The following is a 24,433-nucleotide window of genomic DNA, read 5'->3' as shown; positions in this document are numbered from 1 at the left end:
ACAAGTGCCAGGCAATGACCATCTCCAACAAGAGAGAATCTAACCATCTCCCCTAGACATTCAATGGCATTACCGTCGCTGAATCCCCCACTATCAACATCCTAGGGGCTACCATTGACCAGAAACTGAACTGGAGTAGTCATATAAATACCGTGGCTACAAGAGCAGGTCAGAGGCTGGGAATCCTGCGGCGAGTAACTCACCTCCTGACTTCCCAAAGCCTGTCAACCATCTACAAGGCACAAGTCAGGAGTGTGATGGAATACTCTCCACTTGCCTGGATGGGTGCAGCTCCAACAACACTCAAGAAGCTCGACACCATCCAGAACAAAGCAGCCCGCTGGATTGGCACACCATCCACAAACATTCGCTCCCTCCACCACCAACGCACAGTGGCAGCAGTGTGTACCATCTATAAGATGCACTGCAGCAACACACCAAGGCTCCTTCGACAGCACCTTCCAAACCCACGACCTCTACCACCTCGAAGGACAAGAGCAGCAGATGCATGGGAACATCACTAGCTGCAAGTTCCCCTCCAAGTCACACACCATCCTGACTTGGAACTATATCGCCGTTCCTTCACTGTCGCTGGGTCAAAATCCTGGAACTCCCTTCCTAACAGCACTGTGGGTGTACCTACCTCACATGGACTGCAGTGGTTCAAGAAGGCAGCTCACCACCACCTTCTCAAGGGCAATTAAGGGATGGGCAATAAATGCTGGCATAGCCAGTGACAACCAAATCCCATGAATGAATTAAAAAAAATACAAACCTGTCTTGGCTGCTTTCCCTTTGCTACTTATCTCGGCAGACTCCCTAATGGCTCTCAATGTCCACCTTTGCATGATAGCCAACCCTCTTGCCCAACAGTTTGGGCACCCAATACTACCATCCAACAGACCACCCGTGATTCTGCCCCTGCCCCCCGCAGAACACCAGATACTGTTACCTGAAACATAGAAACATAGAAAAATAGGAGCAGTAGTAGGCCATTCGGCCCTTCGAGCCTGCACCGCCATTCAATACGATCATGGCTGATCATCCAAACTCAGTACCCTGTTCCCGCTTTATCCCCTTGATCCCTTTAGCACGAAGAACTATATCTAACTGTTTCTTGAATATATTTAATGATTTAGCCTCGACTGCTTTCTGTGGTAGAGAATTCCACAGGTTCACCACTCTCTGGGTGCAGAAATCCCTCTTCATCTCAGTCCTAAATGGCTTACACCTTATCCTTAGACTGACCCCTGGTCCTGGACTCGCCTGCCATCGGGAACATACTTCCTGAATCTAGTCTGTCAAGTCCTGGTCGAATTTTGTAGGTTTCTATGAGATCCCCTCTCATTCTTCTAAACTCTCGCAAATATAAGTCTAATCGACCCAATCTCTCTTCATATGTCAGTCTTACCATCCGAGGAGTCAGTCTGGTGAACCTTTGCTGCACTCCCTCCATAGCAAGAACATCCTTCCTCAGATAAGGAGACCAAAACTGCACACAATATTCCAGGTGTGGCCTCACCAAGGCCCTGTACAATTGCAGCAAGACATCCCTGCTCCTGTACTCAAATCAAGGCCAACATACTATTTGCTTTCTTAACTGCCTGCTGCACCTGCATGCTTACTTTCAGTGACTGGTGCACAAGGACACCCAGGTCTTGCTGCACCTCCCCCTTTCCCAATCTATCGCCATTCAGATAATAATCTGCCTCTCTGTTTTTTCCACCAAAGTGGATAACCTCACAATTATCTACATTATACTGCATCTGCCATGTATTTGCCCACTCACTCAATCTGTCCAAATCCTTCTCACAGCTCACACTCCCACCCAGCTTTGTGTTGTCTGCAAACTTGGATATATTACATTTAATTCCCTCATCTATATAATTAATATATATTGTTAATAGCTGGGGTCCTAGTGGTACCCCACTGGTCACTGCCTGCCACTCAGAAAAAGACCAGTTTATTCTTACTCTTTGTTTCCTGTCTGCCAACCAGTTCTCTATCCATGTTACCCCCAATCCCATGTGCTTTAATTTTGCATGCTAACCTCTTATGTGGGACCTTATCAAAAGCCTTCTGAAAGTCCAAATACACCACATCCACTGGTTCTACCTTAGCTATTCTACTAGTTACATCCTCAAAAAATTCCAGTAGATTTGTCAAGCATGATTTTCCTTTCGTAAATCCATGTTAACTTAGTCCACCTGATACTGCTACCTGAGACCAAGCCCACCCACGCAGAGCACCCAGCACTGTAGTCCAACAATGGCTTCTGCTCCCCCTTCTTCCCCTATGCAGTGCTGGTCATGGATGCCTATCCACTGATGCCTTGCCAGCTTTCAATGACTGGGTTCCAAAGGCACGTGAGGGTTGCCTGTTGTCCACTTAATTCCAAGCCCCCCATTGAATCACGATGAATTACATGCTAATGTATTAAAACTAACTGTTCTACAATCTAAATTTCACTCTTGCCATGTCAGGGCAGCAAGGCTGCCTTGGTGCTTTCTTGTCGCTGATCAAATCTGGAACCAATGTCACGATGTCAGATTTCCGGGTGGACTTGTTCAATGCTATTTTCTGGCCTCCCATGCCTCCATTCCTGCTCCAAAAAGTCTCACTAAATTCAGCCCTGAGTCTGTTGGTGAAGATACAATGCTTTTAGGTAAGGAGTTCCAGGATTTTGTACCAGCAACAATGAAGGAACGGCAATATATTTCCAGGTCAGGATGCTTTGATACTTGGAGGGGAACTTGCAGGTGGTAGTGTTCCAATGTGTCTGCTGCCCTTGGCCTTCTAGGCATAGAGGTCACAGTTTTGGAAGGTGCTGTTGCGGAAGCCTTGGTGAGTTGCTGCAGTGCATCTTGTAAATGGTACACACTGCAGTCATGCTGCACCAGTTGGGGAGAGAGTGAATACTTATGATATTGGATGGGGTGCCTATCAAACAGGCTGTTTCGTTTTGGATGGAGTTGAATTTCTTGAGTGTTTTTGGAGCTGCACTCAGCCAGCTAAGTGGATAGTATTCTATCACATAGGATCATAGAAATTTACAGCACGGAAGGAGGCCATTCAGTCTATCATATCTGTACCAGCCAACAAGTAGCCATCCAGCCTAATCCCACTTTCCAACTCTTGGTCCATAGCCTTGTAGGTTATGGCACTTCAGGTACATATCCAAATACTTTTTAAATGTTATGCCTTTACCTTTCAGGCAATGAATACCAGATACCCAACAGCCTTTGGGTGAAAACAATTTCCCCTCAAATCCCTTCTAAATCTCTTACCTCTTATCCTAAATCTATGCTTCCTCATTATGGACCCCTCAACTACGGGGAATAGGGCTTTCCTATCCATGCTAGATAGACCCCTTATAATTCCATACACTTCAATCAGGTCTCCCCTCAGCCTCCTCTGTTCCAAAGAAAACAGTCCAAGCATAACCAATCTTTCCTCATATCTATAATTCTCCAATTCAGGCAACACCCTCGTAAATCTCCTTTGTACCCTTTCTAATGCAATCATATCTTTCCTATAGTACAGTAATCAAAACTGCACACAATACTCCAGCTGCGGCCTAACTAGGGTTTTATGCAGTTCCAGCATAACCGCCCAGCTCTTACATTTTGTGCCTCAGCTAAGAAAGCCAAGTATCCTGTCTGCCTTCTTCACCACATTATCTACCTATTCAGCCACCTTCAGGGATCTGTGGACATGCACTCCAAGGCCCCTCTGTTCCTTTACACTTCTCAGTATCCTACCATTTATTGTACATTTCCTTGCCTGCCCCAAATTCATTAACCACAGTTCTCCAGATTGAACTCCATTTGCCATTGTGCTGACCACTGGACTAGTCTACAGCTTTCTTCTTCATTATCAACCACATGGCCAATTTTTGTATCATCTGCAAATTTCTTAATCATACCCCCTATATTCAAGTTGATGCATACCCCAAAAAGCAGGGACCTAGTACTGAGCCTTGCAGAACCCCACTGGAAACAGCCTTCCAGTCATAAAAACACCCATCGACCATTACCCTTTGCTTCCTGCCTCTGAGCTAATTTTGGATCCAACTTGCCACTTTGCCTGGGAAGCCATTGGCTTTTACTTTCGTGACCAGTCTGCTCTGTGGGACCTTACCAAAAGCCTTGCTAAAATCCACATAAAAGCCATCAAATGCACTGCTCTCATTGACCTTCCTTGTTACCTCCTGTAAAAGTTCAATCAGGTTAGTCAGAGATGACCTTCCCTTTGATTAACTCACAATTTCTAAACGAAGATTTATCCTGTCCCTCCTCAGAATTTGTTCCAATAATTTTCCTACCACCAAGGTTAGGCTGACTGGCCTGTAATTACTTGGTCTATTCCTTTCTCCCTTTTTAACCAATGAGTAGTGTGGAGAATGCAGGCAACGATCCTGCTACCTCTCACGTCCCAAGTGAGACTCCTGACATCACACTCCTGACTTGTGTCTTGTAGATGGTCGAAAGACTTTGGAGAGTCAGTAGGTGAGTTATTATTGCAGAATATCCAGGCTCTGATCTGCTGTTGTAGCCACAGTATTTATATGGCTGGTCCGGTTAAGTGGCTGGTCCGGTTAGGTTTCTGGACAATGGTGACCCCCAGGATGTTGATGGTGGATGATTTGGTGATGGTAACAAACATGAAAAGGACATTTGTGGAATATATAGCAATTCCAGCAGAAGATGCAAGATTTCTTCTTGAGATTAGAGCAATACCAGGCAACCTAGCCTCCTTCCTTGACACCTACTCAATGGTAAACATCATAAATGCCCATTGATGTCAGCAAGTCAGGTGGAAATTGGTTCCATTTGGACTACAGCAAAATTGAATGGCATAATATCAAACATAACTTTGTCAAACTTTTCTCATTTACAAAATTCAATCACTGTAAATTGTTATTCCAACAGCAGGTGTTGTATTTATGAATACAGTAATTGAATGTTGCAAATATGTAAAGTCACAATCATACATTCTGAGCAACTTAACAGATGGAAATTCATAAATTTGTTGGGATTGGAGCTGAATACCATCAATCCTGATTTGGAGTTTACACCCATTCATTGATAAATATAGCTGAGCACTGCCACAAATCAAATCAATTACTGTAGTTGCAAATGCCATCTATTAAAATTAGGTATTCTTTGTATCTAATAGAGTTGGTTCTATCATTAATAGGTTGTAATAAAGGGTGGTACCTTACAGACTATTCCAAAGATCTCTAATCTAAGTAAGGCTGGAGAAGTTGTGCATTAATAATGCATTTGAATTTAAAATTGTGCTCATATAATTTACTTTAACTGCATTTTCATTAGGCATAGCATAGATTTGAGTTGCTGTATATAGTACATAGAAAAATTGAATAATAAGTTCAGCTTTGGGAAAGATATATTGGGGAAGAATTTGTCCTGTAGCGCCACTTCAAGTGGAACTATGCAGACTTACGTTGATTTCCTGGGGGCAGACTGTATCATTACCTGTGTGGCCTATGCAGGTTTCGTCATTGAAGAATGCTGCGTGGGTTATGCAGGTAGAGGCCTGCAGCATGGTTTGTCCCTGTGGAATTGAATACACTGAATACACTCTATGAACTCATCCTCCTGGCTACCTTTACCAATTTGATTTGCCCGATCGATGTGAAGATTAAAATCACCCATGATTATTGCCCTACCTTTCTTGCAAGCCCCCAATATTTCTTGATGTATACTCTGACCTATTTTGTAGCTACTCTCATCAATGACTTCTTTCCTCTGCTGTTTCTTATCTCCACCCAAACTGATTCTACATCTTGATCTTCTGAACCAAGATAATTTCTTACTATTGTACTGAGTCTTATCCTTTATTAATAGAGCTACACCACTTCCTTTTCCTTTCCTCCTGTCCTTCTAATTGCCAAATACCCTTCAATATTCAGGTTCCAGCCTTGGTTACTTTGCCATCATATCTCTGTAATGGCTATCATATATTAATTTATTTCTATTTGTGCTATCAATTCATCCACTTTGTTATGAATGCTGCGAGCATTCAGATAAAGAGTCTTTAATTCTGTCTTCTTACCATTTTTTCCCTACTCCAACCTTATTTGCTGGTGCACTCTTATGTTTGTATATTTTCCTGTCTGTCATTGTTGGTATTTATAAGCTATCAGTCTATTCTGCCCTTGACAGAAGTTGTTATTTGCTTTCTAACACCCAAAGTTAAAAGTCAGAAGTTTCCAGAAATTCAACTAAAGACTTAAATTCACTATGAGTATAAATGGAACTCTACACATTTCATATGAGTTATATCCCATTTGTGCAGGAGACAAGCAATTCTAAGCTATACTTTGAACAATTTTTAAAAAAGTGTAAAAACCTTCAAGATTTAAGATCGTCTTATCCAGTGACAGTTAATAAAGGATTATCTTCTAGTTTTTGGAGCAAAGCATGAATTATATCTCAGCCTGGCTATGGACCTATTATTGAAACTGAAAATCTGTTCGGCTCATACATTGTGCCATTGAAATTCTGCCAGCAGCTGGAAGTGCCTTGTTTAAATTGCCACAAGGGTCTAAATTACATTTCAGCTTTATGAAGAGAGAATTGTTTAAAAATGATTATGGTAACAGATTGCCTGGCTGGAACATTGATGCAACTCACTTATTATCAAATGCTGCAAATAATAAGATACAATGGAGCAATTATCTAACTTCTATAAAGTCGTATTTGATCAGATGTCCCTTTAATGTGCAGTGGCACGTACCTACTATCAAATTGCCTCCAAGATTCTACCCATGCATTTTTAGAATATATTTACAGCATGAATAGTTGCCTAAATTGGACAAAAAGTTATTCCAAATCAATTGCATTTGTAACAGTGAATATTTGATCATTACAGTGGAATGGAATCCCAGTTTTCCTGGATGTTTACTTAAACTGGCTCTAGTTGCAAAAATGTAGGCAATTTGATCGGATTTGGAATTGTTATGCCCTTTTTGTGGTAACGAAATGGTGCATGTTACTTCAGTTTGAACTCTTAATCCAACTCCATATTCAATAATTTACAGATTGCCCATCCACAATTTGTGACAAAATATTTTATGTACAGCATTAATGCAACTGATTCACCAAAAGAAAAAAATAATGAGCATTTACATTCCTTAAATTTAAAGATATTGACAGCTCCTTCCCAGATTAGAAGAGTAATTGGTTAAATTGGCCTGGATTTTCCTTGACTTGTTAGAAATATGTTGGGACTTCCACCCACTCACTTAATCCTGCTGATACCCAACTTCTTTTTCCTGTGAGGTCCTAATTTAATATCCTTGATGGGTTAAAAGTGGGAATCCTGCTGCTGAATGACTCTCCAAAGCTGGGAGGGAGGGAAATTCAGTTCAGCAATGGCAGTTGAATGCAGCTAAAAGGGGTAGAAGATGATCAAAATGTAAAGGAGGCAGAGACAGATCAGGCACACGGTAAAAGAAAAATGGCAGGTGAACCAGAATCAGGGGTATCTGCTGTAGTCAGACCCAAAGATTTTTGGAAGCTTCTGTGGAGGTGATGTTGGTCGAGATAAGGGCAAGGTATACAAGACTATTTAGAACCCAAGGTATGGACCCCTGAAACAGATTGGTGCAGCCAGTCAGTGCCACATAACCACCACATGTCCTGCAATACAGTGCCAGAAACATTTTAATAACCTCACCAGGTATTTAAAGGCACAATACCCATGCACAACCTGAAATAATGTGGAAAGCATAACTCACCTTCACACAAGCAGGATGAATGAAGAGATAAATATGTACCTGGTAGCGCATCCATCTACCCCCACTGAGCAAACGTTCCTCTTTCCCCATTCCACTGTTTCTTATCCCACTTTCTGAGACCAAGCTTTATCGTGCGTGTATGAAAAGTGAATAGATTCTTGTATAGCCTGTAACTGGAAGCATTATCCCAGTGCAGTGTCTCCAGATACCTCAGTGAAATTAACCTTTGAATTAATTCCTACCCTCTCTTAAATTTTAATGTTCTTTGCGAAGGAAAAAGTCACGCATAATCAATGGCAATGGAGTACCATGGGTGGATGAAAGGCTACATGAGGCTCTTAAGGAAAAAGGAGAATGCTCTACAATTCCTGAGTGGATGTACTGGGGAGGTGGTAGGAGATGGAGAAGTTGAAGGACAGTCTTAGGCTCAAATTGGTCTTGGGATGGCTCACCACTGGTTACAATCTTCAAACGTTCTGATTAATTGAAATTGCTATCATTACGCAGTCATTTCTTCGAAAGCACAATTAAGAGTTCACCTTCCTAAAATGAATGGGCTATTTTAGGAACTGGAGTTAAAATTGGGCTGTGACTCTGGTTACATTGGCCCTGAAGTGAACTGGGAGGTGAGCTGGGAGTGGGGCGGTGAGGCTGATGGTGGGGGTGGGGGGCTGGTAGTTGGGGGGCGGGGGTGGTTGCAAGATGGAACAGGGTCATATATTGCATGGGAAACCTAGAAGTAAGTTCAGCCCATCTGATAGTATCACTTTAACAAAGTCATTTTATTATCATTTACTTCTGGGTTTGGCACTGATTTTGTGGCAGATGGCATGATGAGGACCTGCATGACACAATCTCATTTCCAGTTTTTCAAGGGCCTATCCAAAGGTGGAATTTGGAGGAATTGAGACTTGGAGCAAGAGAAAATGAGCTGTAAGACTAAATTCAGGATGGTCAAATGCTGTGCTTTGCTTCAATGATGCCTCCCTTGATGTACTACTGGGGGCTATGGGGAGCTGGAGAGAGATACTCTTCTGCAGAAATGGGTAGAAGAAACCTGCTGCTGCCACAAAGAAGGGGTGGCTGGAGGTGGCCCAGGAGGTTAGCATCAGGAGCATTGTATCTACTCCTGAATTCACAAAGGACTTTAATGACATAAGTCGGTGAGGAAAGGTGAACACAGCTACACATTCACCTACATCATACTGTACGCATCAGCCCATTCACTCACTCTGCTTTGTCAAGCCTCTCCCTCATAGTCATCCTCACCAAATATGCTGCATCCATACACATGCCATTACACTCACTCATGGGTCTATTCTTTCAACTATTGCAGAAGAAAAGAATGCAAAACATTCAGTTGGAGGGAGAAAACAGTAGGTCTAAGACCTACCTTTAAATTTAATTAAGGGCAATTATGAGGGCATGAAAGCAGAGCTAACTAAAGTGAACAGGCAAAGTAGGTTAAGGGATATGTCAATAGAGATGCAGTGGCAGACATTTAAGGGGATGAAAGAAAAATTCCAAGGGAAGGACCCACCATCCGCAGTTAACTAAAAAAGTTAAACATAGCATCAAACTTAAAGAAAAAGCAGATCATTGCACAAAGATGGATGGCAGTTCAGAAGATTGGACAGAATACAAAAAGCAGCAGAGAACGACTAAAATATTACTAAGGAGGGGAAAATTAGAGTACGAGAGAAAGCTAGCTCGAAGTATAAAAACAGATAGTAAAAGTTTCTATAGATATTTAAAAAAGAAAAGTTAACAAAGTGAGCATTGGTCCGATAGAAAGTGAGTCTGGGGAATTAATGAGGAAAATAAGGAGATGGAAGATGAATTGAACAAATATTTTGCATCGGTCTTCACCATAGAGGATACAAGTAACACTCAGGAATAGTTGTAAATCAGGAAATGGAAGGGAGGGAGGAACTCAAGAAAATTACAATCACCAGGGAAGTGGTACTGAGCAAATTGCTGGAGCTGTGGGCTGGAAAGTCCTCGGGTCCTGATGGACTTCATCCTCGGGTGTTAAAAGAAGTGGCTAATGAGGTAGTTGATGTGTTGGTTTTAATTTTCCAAAATTGTCGAGATTCAGGGAAGGTTCCATTAGATTGGAAAATAGCCAATGTAACTCCTTTATTCAAGAAGGAGGGAGACAGAAAGCAGGAAACTACAGGCCAGTTAGCTTAACATCTGTCATAGTGAAAATATTAGAAGCTATTATTAAATACATTATAGCAGGGCACTTAGAAAAAATCAAGATAATCTGGCAGAGTCAACATGGTTTTGTGAAAGGGAAATCATATTTAACCAATTTATTGGAGTTCTTTGAAAAAGTGACATGTGCTATGGATAAAGGGGAACTAATGGATGTACTGCACTTGGATTTCTAGAAGGCATTTGATAAGGTGCCACATCAAAAGTTATTGTGGAAAACAAAAGCTCATGGTGTAGGAGGTAACATTTTGGCATGAATAGAAGATTGGCTAGCTAACAGGAAACAGAGAGGGTCACTTTCTGGTTGGCAAGATATAATGAGTGGTGTGCCACAGGGATCAGTGCTGGGGCCTCAACTTTTTACAATTTATATAATTACTTAGATGAAGGGACCAAAGGTATGGTTGCTAAATTTGCTGATGACACAAAGATAGGTAGGAAACTAACCTGTGAAGAGGACATAAGGAGGCGACAAAAGGATATAGATAGGTTAAGTGAGTGGGCAAAGATCTGGCAAATGGAGTATAATGTGGGAAAATGTAAAATTGTCCATTTTGGCAGGAGGAATGAAAAAGAAGCATATTATCTAAATGGTGAGAGACTGTAGAGCTCTGAGATGCAGAGGGATCTGGGTGTCCTAGTGCATGAATCGCAAAAGGTTTGCATGCAGGTACAGAAGTAATTAGGAAATCTAATAGAACGTTATCAATTATTCTGAGGGGAATTGAATACAAAAGTAGGGCATTGGTGACACCACATCTGGAGTACTGTGCACAATATTGGTCTCCTTATTTAAGGAAGGATATAAATGTGTTAAGAGCAGTTCAGAGAAGATTTACTGGACTAATACCTGGAATGGGCAGGTTGTATTATGAGGAAAGGTTGGAGAGGCTAGACTCGTATCCGTTGGAGTTTAGAAGAGTAAGAGGTGACTTGATTGAAACATATAAGATTCTGAGGGGTCTTGACAGGGTGGATGTGGAAAGGATGTTTCCTCTTGTGGGAGAATCTAGAACTAGGGGTCACTGTTTAAAAATAAGGGGTCACCCATTTAAGACAGAGATGAGGAGAAATTTTTTCTCTCACAGGGTCGTGAGTCTTTGGAATTCTCTTCCTCAAAAGGCGGTGGAGGCAGAGTCTTTGAATATTTTTAAGGAAGTGGTAGATAGATTCTTGATAAACAAGGGGTGAAAGGTTATCGAGGGTAGGCGGGAATGTGGAGATGAGGTTACAATCAGATCAGCCATGATCTGTTTGAAGGGCAGAGCAAGCCCGAGGGGCTGAGTGGCCTACACCTGCTCCTAATTTGCATGTTTGCATGTTCGTATGTTCGTAAAACACAAAGGAGAGAACAAAGAACAAGAACAAAGAAAATTACAGCACAGGAACAGGCCCTTCGGCCCTCCAAGCCTGCGCCGATCCAGATCCTCTATCTAAACATGTCGCCTATTTTCTGAGGGTCTGTATCTCTTTGCTTCCTGCCCATTCATGTATCTGTCCAGATACATCTTAAAAGACGCTATCGTGCCCGCGTCTACTGCCTCTGCTGGCAACGCGTTCCAGGCACCTACCACCCTCTGCGTAAAGAACTTTCCACGCATATCCCCCCTAAACTTTTCCCCTCTCACTTTGAACTCGTGACCCCGAGTAATTGAATACCCCACTCTGGGAAAAAGCTTCTTGCTATCCAACCTGTCTATACCTCTCATGATTTTGGACACCTCAATCAGGTCCCCCCTCAACCTCCGGCTTTCTAATGAAAATAATCCTAATCTACTCAACCTCTCTTCATAGCCAGCGCCCTCCATACCAGGCAACATCCTGGTGAACCTCCTCTGCACCCTCTCCAAAGCATCTACATCCTTTTGGTAATGTGGCGACCAGAACTGCACGCAGTATTCCAAATGTGGCCGAACCAAAGTCCTATACAACTGTAACATGACCTGCCAACTTTTGTACTCAATACCCCGTCCGATGAAGGAAAGCATGCCGTATGCCTTCTTGACCACTCTATTGACCTGCGTTGCCACCTTCAGGGAACAATGGACCTGAACACCCAAATCTCTCTGTACATCAATTTTCCCCAGGACTTTTCCATTTACTGAATAGTTCACTCTTGAATTGGATCTTCCAAAATGCATCACCTCGCATTTGCCCTGATTGAACTCCATCTGCCATTTCTCTGCCCAACTCTCCAATCTATCTATAGTCTGCTGTATTCTCTGACAGTCCCCTTCACTATCTGCTACTCCACCAATCTTAGTGTCGTCTGCAAACTTGCTAATCAGACCACCTATACTTTCCTCCAAATCATTTATGTATATCACAAACAACAGTGGTCCCAGCACGGATCCCTGTGGAACACCACTGGTCACACGTCTCCATTTTGAGAAACTGCCTTCCACTACTACTCTCTGTCTCCTGTTGCCCAGCCAGTTCTTTATCCATCTAGCTAGTACACCCTGGACCCCATGCGACTTCACTTTCTCCATCAGCCTACAGGCTGTAGGCTGATGGAGAGAGAACTGGAGGTGGGTCTCCACAGATCTTACAGTTGACAAAGGCAGAGGAGGAAGCCAGGAAATGACTGGTGTCTTGGTGGCCCAGGCTATTGGAGATGGGGACCTCCCAACTATCTGGTGACAGAAACAAATATAATACACACACATGTCATACCACAGTCATGTTTACCTGATTTCAGCAGCGAATGAAATATGATCATCTTCTCAATGATAAGTTACAACATTCTTACCTTACAAGTACTAATTCATATCTTTTATCTCCAACAGGGCCTTCACACATTCAGCAGTAGTACATGGACCTTGCTAATGGTGAATCCTCAAAGCAGATGATTCCTTCTGGGGATGCACCACCACAGAACTCATGCTTACCATATACCAGCTCAGATACTCACATTTCAGTGGGACCAGTTAGGCAGATAGTTGGATTTTCACATGGTGAGTCACACTTCACAATTGAACAAGAGCAGATGGTCCTGACAGGGGCCGTTGTGGAGAGACTGAATTGGAGGGCACAGCCCAGTCCAAGCCGGACACAGATAGTGTACCCCAGGAACTGTTGATGAAAGGGATAATCATTGGTGAGCAGCAGAGAATGTGCTTTTCAAGCACAATATTCAGAACTGCAGAGAAAATGGAGCTTTCTGGCTCAAACATGAGAGGGTTGGGTGCGCAGAGCATTTCAATAATGACTTGTATAGTTAGAGTGGCCGACTCTGTGGAACATTACATGCAGCAATCAAATATGTCCATGCATACCTTGAGTACAACTGTGCACACTCTGGATGCCAACATGTCTGGCACCTTAAATAAGTTGACAGTTACTTTGGCCTTGCCTTTGCAGAATGTTACTGAAATTGTTTTTATTCGTTCATGGGATTTGGACATTGCTGGCAAGGCCAGCATTTGTTGCCCATCCCTAATTGCCCTTGAAAAGGTGGTGGTGAACCACCTTCTGGAACTGCTGAAGTAGTTGTGGTGTCGGAACATCCACAGTGCCATTAGGGAGGGAATTTCAGGATATTGACCTGGCTGGTGAGTGACGTGGAGGGGAACTTGCAAGTGGTGGTGCTCCCATGTGTCTACTGCCCTTGTTCTTCTAAGTGGCATGTGCCGCAGGTTTGGAAGGTGCTGTTGAAGGAAGCTTGGTGTGTCAGTGCTGGAGAGAGTGAATGTTTAAAGTGATGGACGGGGTGCTGATCAAGAGGGCTGCTTTGTCCTGGATGGTGTCAAGCTTCCTGAGTGTTGTTGGAGCTGCACCCATCCAGGAAAGTGGAGAATATTCCATCACACTCCTGACTTGTGCCCCTCTGACCTGTTCTTGTAGTCACAGTATTTATATGGCTGGTCCAGTTAAGTTTCTGGACAATGTAACCTCCAAGATGTTGATGGTGGAGGAACTCAGCAATGATAATGCAGTTGAAAGTCATAGGGAGATGGTTAGATTCTGGTCATTGCCTGGCATTTTTGTGACATGAATGTTACTTTCCACTTTTCATTCCAAGCCTGAGTGTTGTCCAGGTCTTGCTGGATGTGGGCATTAACTACTCATTATCTGAAGAGTTACGAATGGAACTAAACACTATGCAATCATCAACAAACATCCCCACTTCTGACGTTATGATAGAGGGAAGGTCGTTGGTGAATTTCTGAAGATGGTTTGGCCTCAGGAACTCCTGCAGTGATGTCCTGGGGCCACTGACCCGAAACGTTAACTCTGCTTCTCTTTTCACAGATGTTGCCAGACCTGCTGAGTGGTTCCAGCATTTCTTGTTTTTATTTCAGATTTCCAGCATCCGCAGTATTTTACTTTTATTTCAGTATCTGAGGAGTTGTGTATGGTACTGAACATCGTCCAATTGTCCACGAACACCCAACTTCTGACCTTATGATTGAAGGTCATTGATGAAGCAGCTGATGGGGATATTTCTGGAGTCTCCTCCTCCAGTTAGTTCTTTAATTGTCCATCATCATGTGGCAGTAGCTTTGATCTGATCCGTTGGTTGTGAGATCATTTAGTTCTCTCTATAACATGCTGCTTCCGCTGTTTAGCATATTTGTAGTCCTGTATTGTAGCTTCACCAGGTTGATGCCTCAATGTTAAGTAAGCCTGATGCTGCTCCTGGCTTGCTCTCCTACACTCTGCATTGAACCAGTGTGTGGTCCCTTGGCTTGATGGTAATGGTAGAGTGATGTGGCCAATGGCCCACAGCGCTCATGGATGTCCATTTTTGAGCTGCTAGATCTGATCCGAATCGATAATATTTTGCAACAACAAGAACTTGTATTTATATTGTGCTTGTACTTATAATAAAACGTCCCAACGTTCACAGAAGCATTACAAAATTAAATACGACACTAAGCCACATAAAGAGATATTAGAGCAGATCTTGGTCAAAGAGGTAGGTTTTAAGGACTGTCTTGAAGGAGGAAAGTGAGGTAGAAAGGCAGAGAGGTTTAGGGAGGGAATTCCGAGCTTAGGGCCTAGCAGCTGAAGGCACGACCACCAATGGTGGAGTGATTAAAATCGGGGATGCACAAGAGGCCAGAATTAGAGGAACAAAGATATCTTGGAGAGTCGGAGAGCTGATGGAGATTACAGTTGTCACACGATGGCGTATGAAGATGGGACTTTGTCTCTTTAAGGATTGTGAAGTGGTCACTCCTACCAATACTGTCATGGACAGATGCAACTACGACAGGTAGTTTGGTGAGGGTGAGGTCAAGTAGGCTTTTATCTCTTGGTTCTTTCATCACCTGCCAGAGCCCATTATGGCAGATATGTCTTGCAGCACTCGGCCAGCTCAATTAGTAGTGGTGATAGACGGAGTCGTTGTTGGTCATGGACATTGAACTCTCCCACCCAGAGTACATTCTGTGGCCTTGCTACCCTCAGTGCCTCTTCCAAGTGGTGTTCAACATGGAGGAGTATTGAGTCCTGGCACAGGAGAGCAGTGGGTAATCAGCTGGAGGTTTCCTTGCCCATGTTTGATCTGATGTTATGAGATGTCATGGGGTCTGGAGTCAATGTTGTGGCCACTCCCTCCCAATTGTATACCACTGTGCCGCCACCTCCAGTCAGTCTGTCCTGCTTGTGGGGTAGGACGTACCCAAGGATGGTGATGTAGGAGTCTGGAACATTGGCTGTAAGATATAATTCTGAGTAGGACTGTGTCAGGCTGTTGCTTAACTAGTCTGTGGGACAGCTGTCTCAATTTTGGCAAAAATCCCCAGAAGTTAGTGAGGAGGTCTTTACAGGGTTGATTGGACTGTGTGCTCTTCTCCTGTCGGATGCTCATGTTGATGCCAGGTGGTCTGGCCATTTTTAAATTCTTATTTGACTATTTGACTTGATCTGCAGCAAGCTGTTGTCCAGCAGAGTGGTAGCAGTGAAGTGCAATTGGCCCATTAAAGGGACGATGGCAAAAGGGAACATGGAAGTTTTGACTCCACTTAAAGCACTTCCACTTCTCACCCATTACCCATCCCCCCAGCCCACCACCAGATAGTACCTGACATGCTGTCTCATGTCCCGATGGCAAAGTTTGCCCCTGCGCAAGTGCAGGTGGAGCAGTCTTTGGCAGGGCCCTCATGGGCTTCAAAACCCAGAGCTCATCGGCAAGAGCATCACAACAGTCAGAGCAGCCTGCTTCTACCTCTGCTGAAGTTACAGAGGTTACACCACGTAGGAAAGAGTGAAGCTTTCTAGTTGCACAGGTGTATGCACATGACTGTATGAGAAAATATTATTGTTGAGTTTATATTCTTTTGTAGAATCACAAAAATGTATTACTTTGCACCACTTTCCCATGTTGCCCATTCTTGGTTGCTGGATGGCAACTTGCTTTTTAACTTGCTTGATGAAGAATGGCAAGACAAAAATTGATAGAGATGAATGGGATGATGTGCAATGGGTGGTTGGTTGTTTGCAGATCTGCTTTGTGTTAATGGCCTTAGGAGGTGTGTGGGAAACGTGGCCATTGCATGTGGTTCTGACATCAATCCACTGGTGGTAACTAAGTGAACTGCATATTAATAAGGACATTCCTGGCTACAATGTGAGCACCTGGTGCTGTATTACCATCATCACCTTCTTCCTCATTGGCTTCCTTGTCCTCCTTCTCCTCATTGGATTTGACTGTAGGTGATCTGTGCTCTGCACTTTGCTCCTTCTGCAACTCCAAATCTTACTGCTGTGCAATTTTGTGCAAAGCTCAGCACACCATGAATATTCTGGAGACCCTGGTTTCTGAGTACTAAATGACAGCTCCAGGTCTGCCTCGGCAGCTGAAGTACATCTTCAGCATGTTGATGACCTGTTCAATTGCATATCTGGTACCCATATGGCATTCACTGTAGCGCTGTTTGGCTTCATTGGTTGGGTTTCTGATGGGTGTCATCAGCAAAGTTTGAACAGTATCCCCTGTCTCCTAGCAGCCACCCCTTAAGTCATAGAGAGATACAGCACTGAAACAGGCCCTTCAAGTCTGTGCCAATCAACAACCACCCATTTATACTAATCCTACATTAATCCCATATTCCCTACCACATCCCCACCATTCTCCTACCTCCTACCTACACTAGGGGCAATATACAATGGCCAATTTACCTATCAACCTGCAAGTCTTTGGCTGTGGGAGGAAATGGGAGCTCCCGGCGGAAACCCACGCGGTCACAGGGAGAACTTGCAAACTCCGCAGAGGAAGTACGCAGAACCAAACCCGGGTCGCTGGAGCTGTGAGACTGTGGTGCTAACCTCTGCACCACTGTGCCGCCCTGCAAACTCAATTATGTTGTGGCAATCAGCTTCAGGAAATTTCCTCCAACCCATCCAAGATGAACACGTTTTCCCACCAGTAATATGCAAATGCCCCTGACCCAGGATATGGGCCATGGTGAAGCATATATCCTCTGGACAGTTCTGTCTTGCTTCAAATCTGCGCACAAAGACCTCCCCAGAAATTTTACACCAATATGTTCAAAAGTCATTGTTTTAATATCATATAATCTTCAAAAACATTTCAAAAAACTTCTCATGAACTATTTTGGGTAGCATAACTTTCACATTATTACTGATAAAATGTATTTATTTATTCATTTATTATTGTTAATTCCATGCCTAAATAATCACAACATTACCTGATTTCGCCAAATACAGATCCAACCTTCAGAGTAACCAGAACCTTTTTGCCATCAGGTCCACCAAGCACTTGGACCTGTCCAGTCTTGATGATGTACATTTCCTTGCCTATATCTCCCTGAAATGCACAACATGAGGTTAAGAGCCATTTAATATTGTTATGAATACAGAACCACTTGCCTGAAATCATAGTTGGCTCAGCCTTGGTATTATAGTCTCTGAGTCAGAGGTTTGTGGATTCAAACTTGATTTCAGGTCCTGAGCACATAATCAAGGCTGATATTGCCATGCAGTATTGAGAGAATGCTGCATTGTCAGAGGTACTGCAGCTCCATCTACTTGTAAAGATCCCATGGCATGTATTTGAGGAAGATCTCAGTATTCCATTGGTGGCCAGGCCAATATTCATCATTCATCCAATACCACTATAAAAACAGATTACCTGGTCATTTAATTCATAGGTGTTTGTGGGACTTTGCTATGCACGCATTGGGTGCCATCTTTGTCAAAAAAATGGCTATACCTCAAAAATGAAATTCGTTGACCATGAAGCACTTGAAATGTGGAAGTTGCTATATAAATGCAACTCCACCAAATAACCTGAATAGTCAATAAAAAGATTATAAAAACATGAAAAAATGCAGGGACATAAAGCATTTAGTTCACTGTCACATATTTCACAGTATTGTCACTGTATATAGATAGTTAGAAACATAACCAACTTCATGTATATGTTAATAGTATGTGTTCTATACAAATGTAAAGCTAAAGTTGGGAAGGTCTAAGAGGTCATCCAGTTTTGGAATATCTGGAATACTTTTTATGATGACTTCAATGCAGCATTAATGTGCAAATTAAGACTCAAGGCTTCATTTGAATAATAGAAACAACTCCCCAATTTGGGTCATTCAACCTGGATAAGGACTGTTAGAAGAACCATTCGGCTATTAGTTTATAGCCTCGTATATATATCTCTATATATATGTATATATATATATATATAGGCCAATAAATAATTTAAGGTTGTGGGGCAGAGACAGAGGGCTGGATTTTACCAAACGTGTGGAGGACCCGACAGTGGGGCATATCTGGGTTGGACAGATGCATGGGTTGGTAGTGAGATTTGCTTGCTGATTTTGCCATGTAGAGCCAATTAGTGGCCGTCAGGCTGGGGAGCCAGCTAATCATGGGTGGCGGGCGGGATCTAGTGCTGGCAGATTGTTGGAAGGCACCATTTTTAAATGGTGGTCTGCCACCTTCAGGGTCTATCAGATGGGGTGCTGAGCAAGGGAGAATGCAGAGAAATGGCTACAGTGCAGGGAAGAGTCACTCCAAGATTTAGTGACGCCTCCCTGGATGCGCTCCTGCAGGCAGCAAAGGAATGGAGAGAGGTGCTGTTTCCAACTGACGGGAGGAGGTCAGCAAGCCTTACAGAGAAAACATGACTTGAGGTAGCAGAGCAAGTCTAAAGCTACGGGGTGGTTGCAAGAACATGGGTCCAATGCTGGAAGAGATTCAATGATTTACTGCAGTCTGGAAAGGTGAGTGGCATTCATAGTTGTAAACCGGCAGTCCAGAATGAATGAAAAGGTGCCCATGAAATGTGAGGTCAGGTGGTTGACCCATGCATGAGCCATGAGCAGACACCACTGTCCACGTTGAGGCACACGGTTTCCGTGCAGCCAAGCAGCATAGTCAGTTATAGCTGAGCGGTGTGTTGAGATGGCTGAATGGCAGGCTGCCACTGTCATCTCATTGGCACACTGCTACACATTTACAGTGACTTAGTGAGCAGCACAGCTGGGCCATGAGACAGCAGTGACACTGCTTACAGGAGAAGCACACTCACAATGCCAGGCAGCGTAAATGAACATGATGTGGAGGAGTTCCATTCATCACTATGGTGACACCAATAGAAGAGGAGGCGATGGAGATCAGATGGGTCACAGCAGAGCAGCCTGTCGCTGAGGGTAAGGCAGGTATGGACCCCATGGATTGGGACTAGAGCGATGGTAGATTCCATCATTCTTCGACCATGTGTGAGCTGTAGTGCCCTGTATGGGCCGTTCACACCACTGGAAGCTCCTGATCAAGGGAAGGGGGGTTGGTTGAACAAGCAGCTGTTTTACATAAATCATGTCCCTCCAGCAGGTCCAGCAGTGGATGAGACAGAGACGAGGACTTCAGGTCCACAGGCCATCTCAGAGGATCCACCGCCATCTGAGTACACAGCATCACTTCAATCCTGCACACCCTCTATCACAGTAGATACTCTCACATGAGTGGGCATATTTGTACATGTAGAACGGGTGGCACCAGCTGGTGAGCATTGCACAGACACGCAGGAGGAGGTAACGGAGGCATAGACAGTGATGGCTGCTTCCTCTTGGAGGAGTGAGGAGAGTTCCAGTGCTGCACAGCTTCACGTTGAAGGTGAGCCTCAGGTGTCATCAGCAAAGCGGCAGATGCTGAAGCAGCAGCATGAAATGTGTGAACATCTGTCGGAGTTACTGGAGGCTGTACAATCACGTGCACAAACAATGGAGGAGTCCATACATCGCTTTTGAGCACATGGCCTTCTCCAATGAGAAAGTGGCAACCCTCATGGAGAGGCCCATGGAGCACAGAAGGGATTGGATGCAGGGATGCATATCTCCATAGTATGACCTCATCCATGAAATGTGTGGAGTGATGGTTGGGAGAGATGGGCCAGACAAGCAAGACCCTTTTGCCAGCAGCTGAACCAGTCAAGCCAACCGGGGGGGGCGGGGGGGGGGGGCGTCATGTGTGTCCTGAAAGGGCTAAGGAATGGCAGGTGGAAGGCATTAGGGTCTCCTCCCAAGGTGCTTTGATCACTGAAGATAGATCCTCAACCCCTCTGTTGGTGACACAAATGTTGCAGGCTGGCCCAATGACAGAGGCAGCCAATGCACAGATGCAGGTGGCCCCTGAATGTGCTGGGCCCTTGTAGGGCTCAGGCACCTAAAGGACACATGCTGTGGCCATCTAATGCAGCACAGCAAGAAAGGCAGCAGGCTGCTTGCACATTAACTCCTGACTCAGGGAGAGCACCACATGGGAGCACCAGTAAGCGAGTGCGTGAATGCACTGACTAGCACGTGACGTTTCACTGGGTGATACTTCTTTGCTCAATACAGCAGCCTTATATGTCTGATGAGAGTTAAAGGTGTTGTGATGCACTCATTAATGGTTTGTATGTTTATTTCTGCATCAGTAGCCCTAACCAGATGTGGATGCAATTAGATGGATACTGTTTAAATGTGAGCACCTCATGAGTGCTAGTGTTGACAGAAGGGCTTGCCATGTTGTGACGGGGTCAGGGAGATGGTAAGGGTGTTTGTGAGAGGACAACAAGTCCAATTCAGGGTGAGGACTTCATGTTTTGGTAGCCTGTTGCACTGGAACCCATGAGAAGCGTGTGCTGATGAGAGAGTCGAGAGTCTCGCTTGTGTTTGGTTTGGTTGTCACCAAGAAAGACAGCAGATGGTTCAACATTCTAATATGTCCTTCTCTATGTAAGCTTCCATCTTTATTCTCTCTCTGTATGGGTGTGGTCTTAACTACTAGAGGGAGCTAATATACATAGACTCACATCAAGTCACACTCAGGATCCAAAAGGTACAGCACAGCAAACAAGTCATGTTCAACTCACATACCATAACATCTCCCTTTTTTTTAAATTACTTGTCCAAAGGATTAAAAGTAAAATTGTACAGTGATCCCAATCACAGAACAATAACAAACAACAAATATATAAGTGGATGGTATAAGTTTTTTCAACTGATTCCTTGAGTGTTCATAGTGTTCTCTTTAGCAATTGACTCACATGTTCCCAAACCTGAATAGACCCTTTCAAAAAAAAAAATTGAACTTTATAAAAGAATACCCTACACTTTAGTAGGCACACTTAGCTCACTTACCGACAAACTGCTCATGCTTGGCTGGCATCTTGATCGTCTGCCTTAATTTAGTAGACCTAGTCAGCCAGCTCTGCTGCGGTGCTGTCAACAATATTGTGGCCATTGATTTCTCTGCTCTAGCTCTCGTGGATGCAGACATTTTTTCATTTTTCTGAAGCTGCCATTTGTCAGTCTCAGCTTTGACTGGTGTGCTAGCAGTTGCTGTTGCATAGAAAGGGTTTTCCTTACTCTAGCTCCACTCTGAGTCACCTTTTGATCTGCTTCCAGCTCATGTTGGCTGACTGACTGGCTCAGATTGAGCTGGCGGTTGGATCAGTTCATCCGTCAGTCTCAGGAATTTACGATTTCTCCTGCAGACGAGTTAACTCCTGAACAAGTTAAGATCTGGATCCTACTTTAACATTACACCAACCTAGGCTCAATTTTAAGCCTTGACTGTCTGGCTGGATTCTGACTGGCTGTCCTATCTCCAGCTTTGTCATACTGCTTCTTTGCTTGTTGTTTTTTGTGTTGAATGTTCTCAGCTCCCCTGTCTAGGGATCAGGATAAGAATAGTCCTCGGGTGAAGGTGCTAAATTGGGGGAAGGCTAATTATAACAATATTAGACAGGAACTGAAGAATTTAGATTGGGGGCAGCTGTTTGAGGGTAAATCAACATCTGACATGTGGGAGTCTTTCAAACGTCAGTTGATTAGAATCCAGGACTGGCATGTTCCTGTGAGGAAGAAGGATAAGTTTGGCAAGTTTCGGGAACCTTGAATAATGAGGGATATTGTGAGCCTAGTCAAAAAGAAAAAGGAAGCATTCGTAAGGGCTAGAAGGCTGGGAACAGACAAAGCCTTTGAGGAATATAAAGACAGTAGGAAGGAACTTAAGCAAGGAGTCAGGAGGGCTAAAAGGGGTCATGAAAAGTCATTGGCAAACAGGATTAAGGAGAATCCTAAGGCTTTATATATGTATATAAAGAGCAAGAGGGTAACCAGGGAAAGGGTTGGCCCACTCAAGGACAGAGGAGGGAATCTATGTGTGGAGCCAGAGGAAATGGGCGAGGTACTAAATGAGTACTTTGCATCAGTATTCACCAAAGAGAAGGACTTGGTGGATGATGAGTCTAGGGAAGGGAGTGTAGATAGTCTGAGTCATGTCGTTATCAAAAAGGAGGAGGTGTTGAGTGTCTTGCAAAGCATTAAGGTTGATAAGTCCCCAGGGCCTGATGGGATCTACCCCAGAATACTGAGGGAGGCAAGGGAAGAAATTGCTGGGGCCATGACAGAAATTTTTTTATCCTCATTGGCTACAGGTGAGGTCCCAGAGGACTGGAGAATAGCCAATGTTGTTCCTTTGTTTAAGAAGGGTAGCAAGGATAATCCAGGAAATTATAGGCCAGTGAGCCTTACGTCAGTGGTAGGGAAATTATTAGAGAGGATTCTTTGGGACAGGATTTACTCCCATTTGGAAACAAATGAACTTATTAGCGAGAGGCAGCATGGTTTTGTGAAGGGGAGGTCGTGTCTCACTAACTTGATTGAGCTTTTTGAGGAAGTGACGAAGATGATTGATGAAGGAAGGGCAGTGGATGTTGTCTATATGGACTTCAGTAAAGCCTTTGACAAGGTCCCTCATGGCAGACTGGTACAAAAGGTGAAGTCACACGGGATCAGAGGTGAGCTGGCAAGATGGATACAGTACTGGCTCGGTCACAGAAGACAGAGGGTAGCAGTGGAAGGGTGCTTTTCTGAATGGAGGGATGTGACTAGTGGTGTTCCGCAAGGATCAGTGCTGGGACCTTTGCTCTTTGTAGTATATATAAATGATTTGGAGGAAAATGTAGCTGGTCTGATTAGTAAGTTTGCGGACGACACAAAGGTTGGTGGAGTTGGCATGGACAGAGTGGATAGTCAGAAGCTTTTTCCCAGGGCTGAAGAGTCAGTTACTAGGGGACATAGGTTTAAGGTGCGAGGGGAAAAGTTTAGAGGGGATGTGCGAGGCAAGTTCTTTACACAGAGGGTGGTGAGTGCCTGGAACTTGCTGCCGGGGGAGGTGGTGGAAGCAGCTACGATAGCGACGTTTAAGAGGCATCTTGACAAATACATGAATAGGATGGGAATAGAGGGATACAGTCCCGGGAAGTGCAGAAGGTTTTAGTTTCGACAGGCATCAAGATCAGTACAGGTTTGGAGGGCCGAATGGCCTGTTCCTGTGCTGTACTGTTCTTTGTTCTTTGTTTGTTGTTCTTTGTGTGGTTTCAGTAGCCCTCCAGGTGCAGATAGCAACATTTTTGTGCAGCGAGACATCAATCTCTGTTACTGGGTCTCTTCCACTATCATTGGCGTGGTGCGCCATTCTAGGACTGCTAGGTGGACATTTCACCCTTCTCTTCAAGTCTTCTTAAGAATATTCTTTGCTACCTTCACTGCTGATTCAGCCTTCCCATTGCTCTGGCTGTGTAGTGGCAATGCTGTGGTATGCTCAAACTCCCAGTTTTGTGCAAATTCTTTGTACTGTCTTGCCACAAATTGGGGCCCATTGTCAGTTCCCACCTTATCTGGCCTGCCATATCTTGCAAACTGGACTTTTGTGCATTTGACTACTGCAGCTGTGGTGTGACCTGTTAGCCCATCCACCTCCCAGTAATCGCTGTAGTGATCTATTGTAATCAGGTATTCCTCACACTGGTAACAAAACAGACCATGTGACACAACACTCCAGGGACGTGATGGTATGTCAATTTGACAACATTGGCTTTTTCTGCTGTTTTGCCTGAAATGCATTGCATAAGCTACATTGTGTCACTTTGTCTTTCAGTTGTGCAACCATTCCCAGCCAGAAAAGAACATCTCTGGCTCA

The 24,433-nt window shown here is 44.0% G+C and overlaps 1 protein-coding gene across 1 annotated transcript in view; it reads right to left on the bottom strand.

The window, feature by feature from the left end:
• Positions 1–24,433, bottom strand: part of LOC137370260 (cyclic nucleotide-gated channel beta-3-like) — a 171,800-nt gene that overhangs the window by 21,442 nt on the left and 125,925 nt on the right. The window contains exon 15 of the mRNA XM_068032639.1: positions 17,644–17,762. Within this exon, the coding sequence (XP_067888740.1) occupies positions 17,644–17,762 (119 nt within the window). The remainder of the gene's footprint in view (positions 1–17,643; positions 17,763–24,433) is intronic.

This window comes from Heterodontus francisci, chromosome 5, assembly GCF_036365525.1.
Source record: "Heterodontus francisci isolate sHetFra1 chromosome 5, sHetFra1.hap1, whole genome shotgun sequence".
NCBI classification, from domain to species: domain Eukaryota; kingdom Metazoa; phylum Chordata; class Chondrichthyes; order Heterodontiformes; family Heterodontidae; genus Heterodontus; species Heterodontus francisci.
Note: the sequence above shows the minus strand (reverse complement) of the source record. Positions and strands in the feature narration are given on the sequence as shown.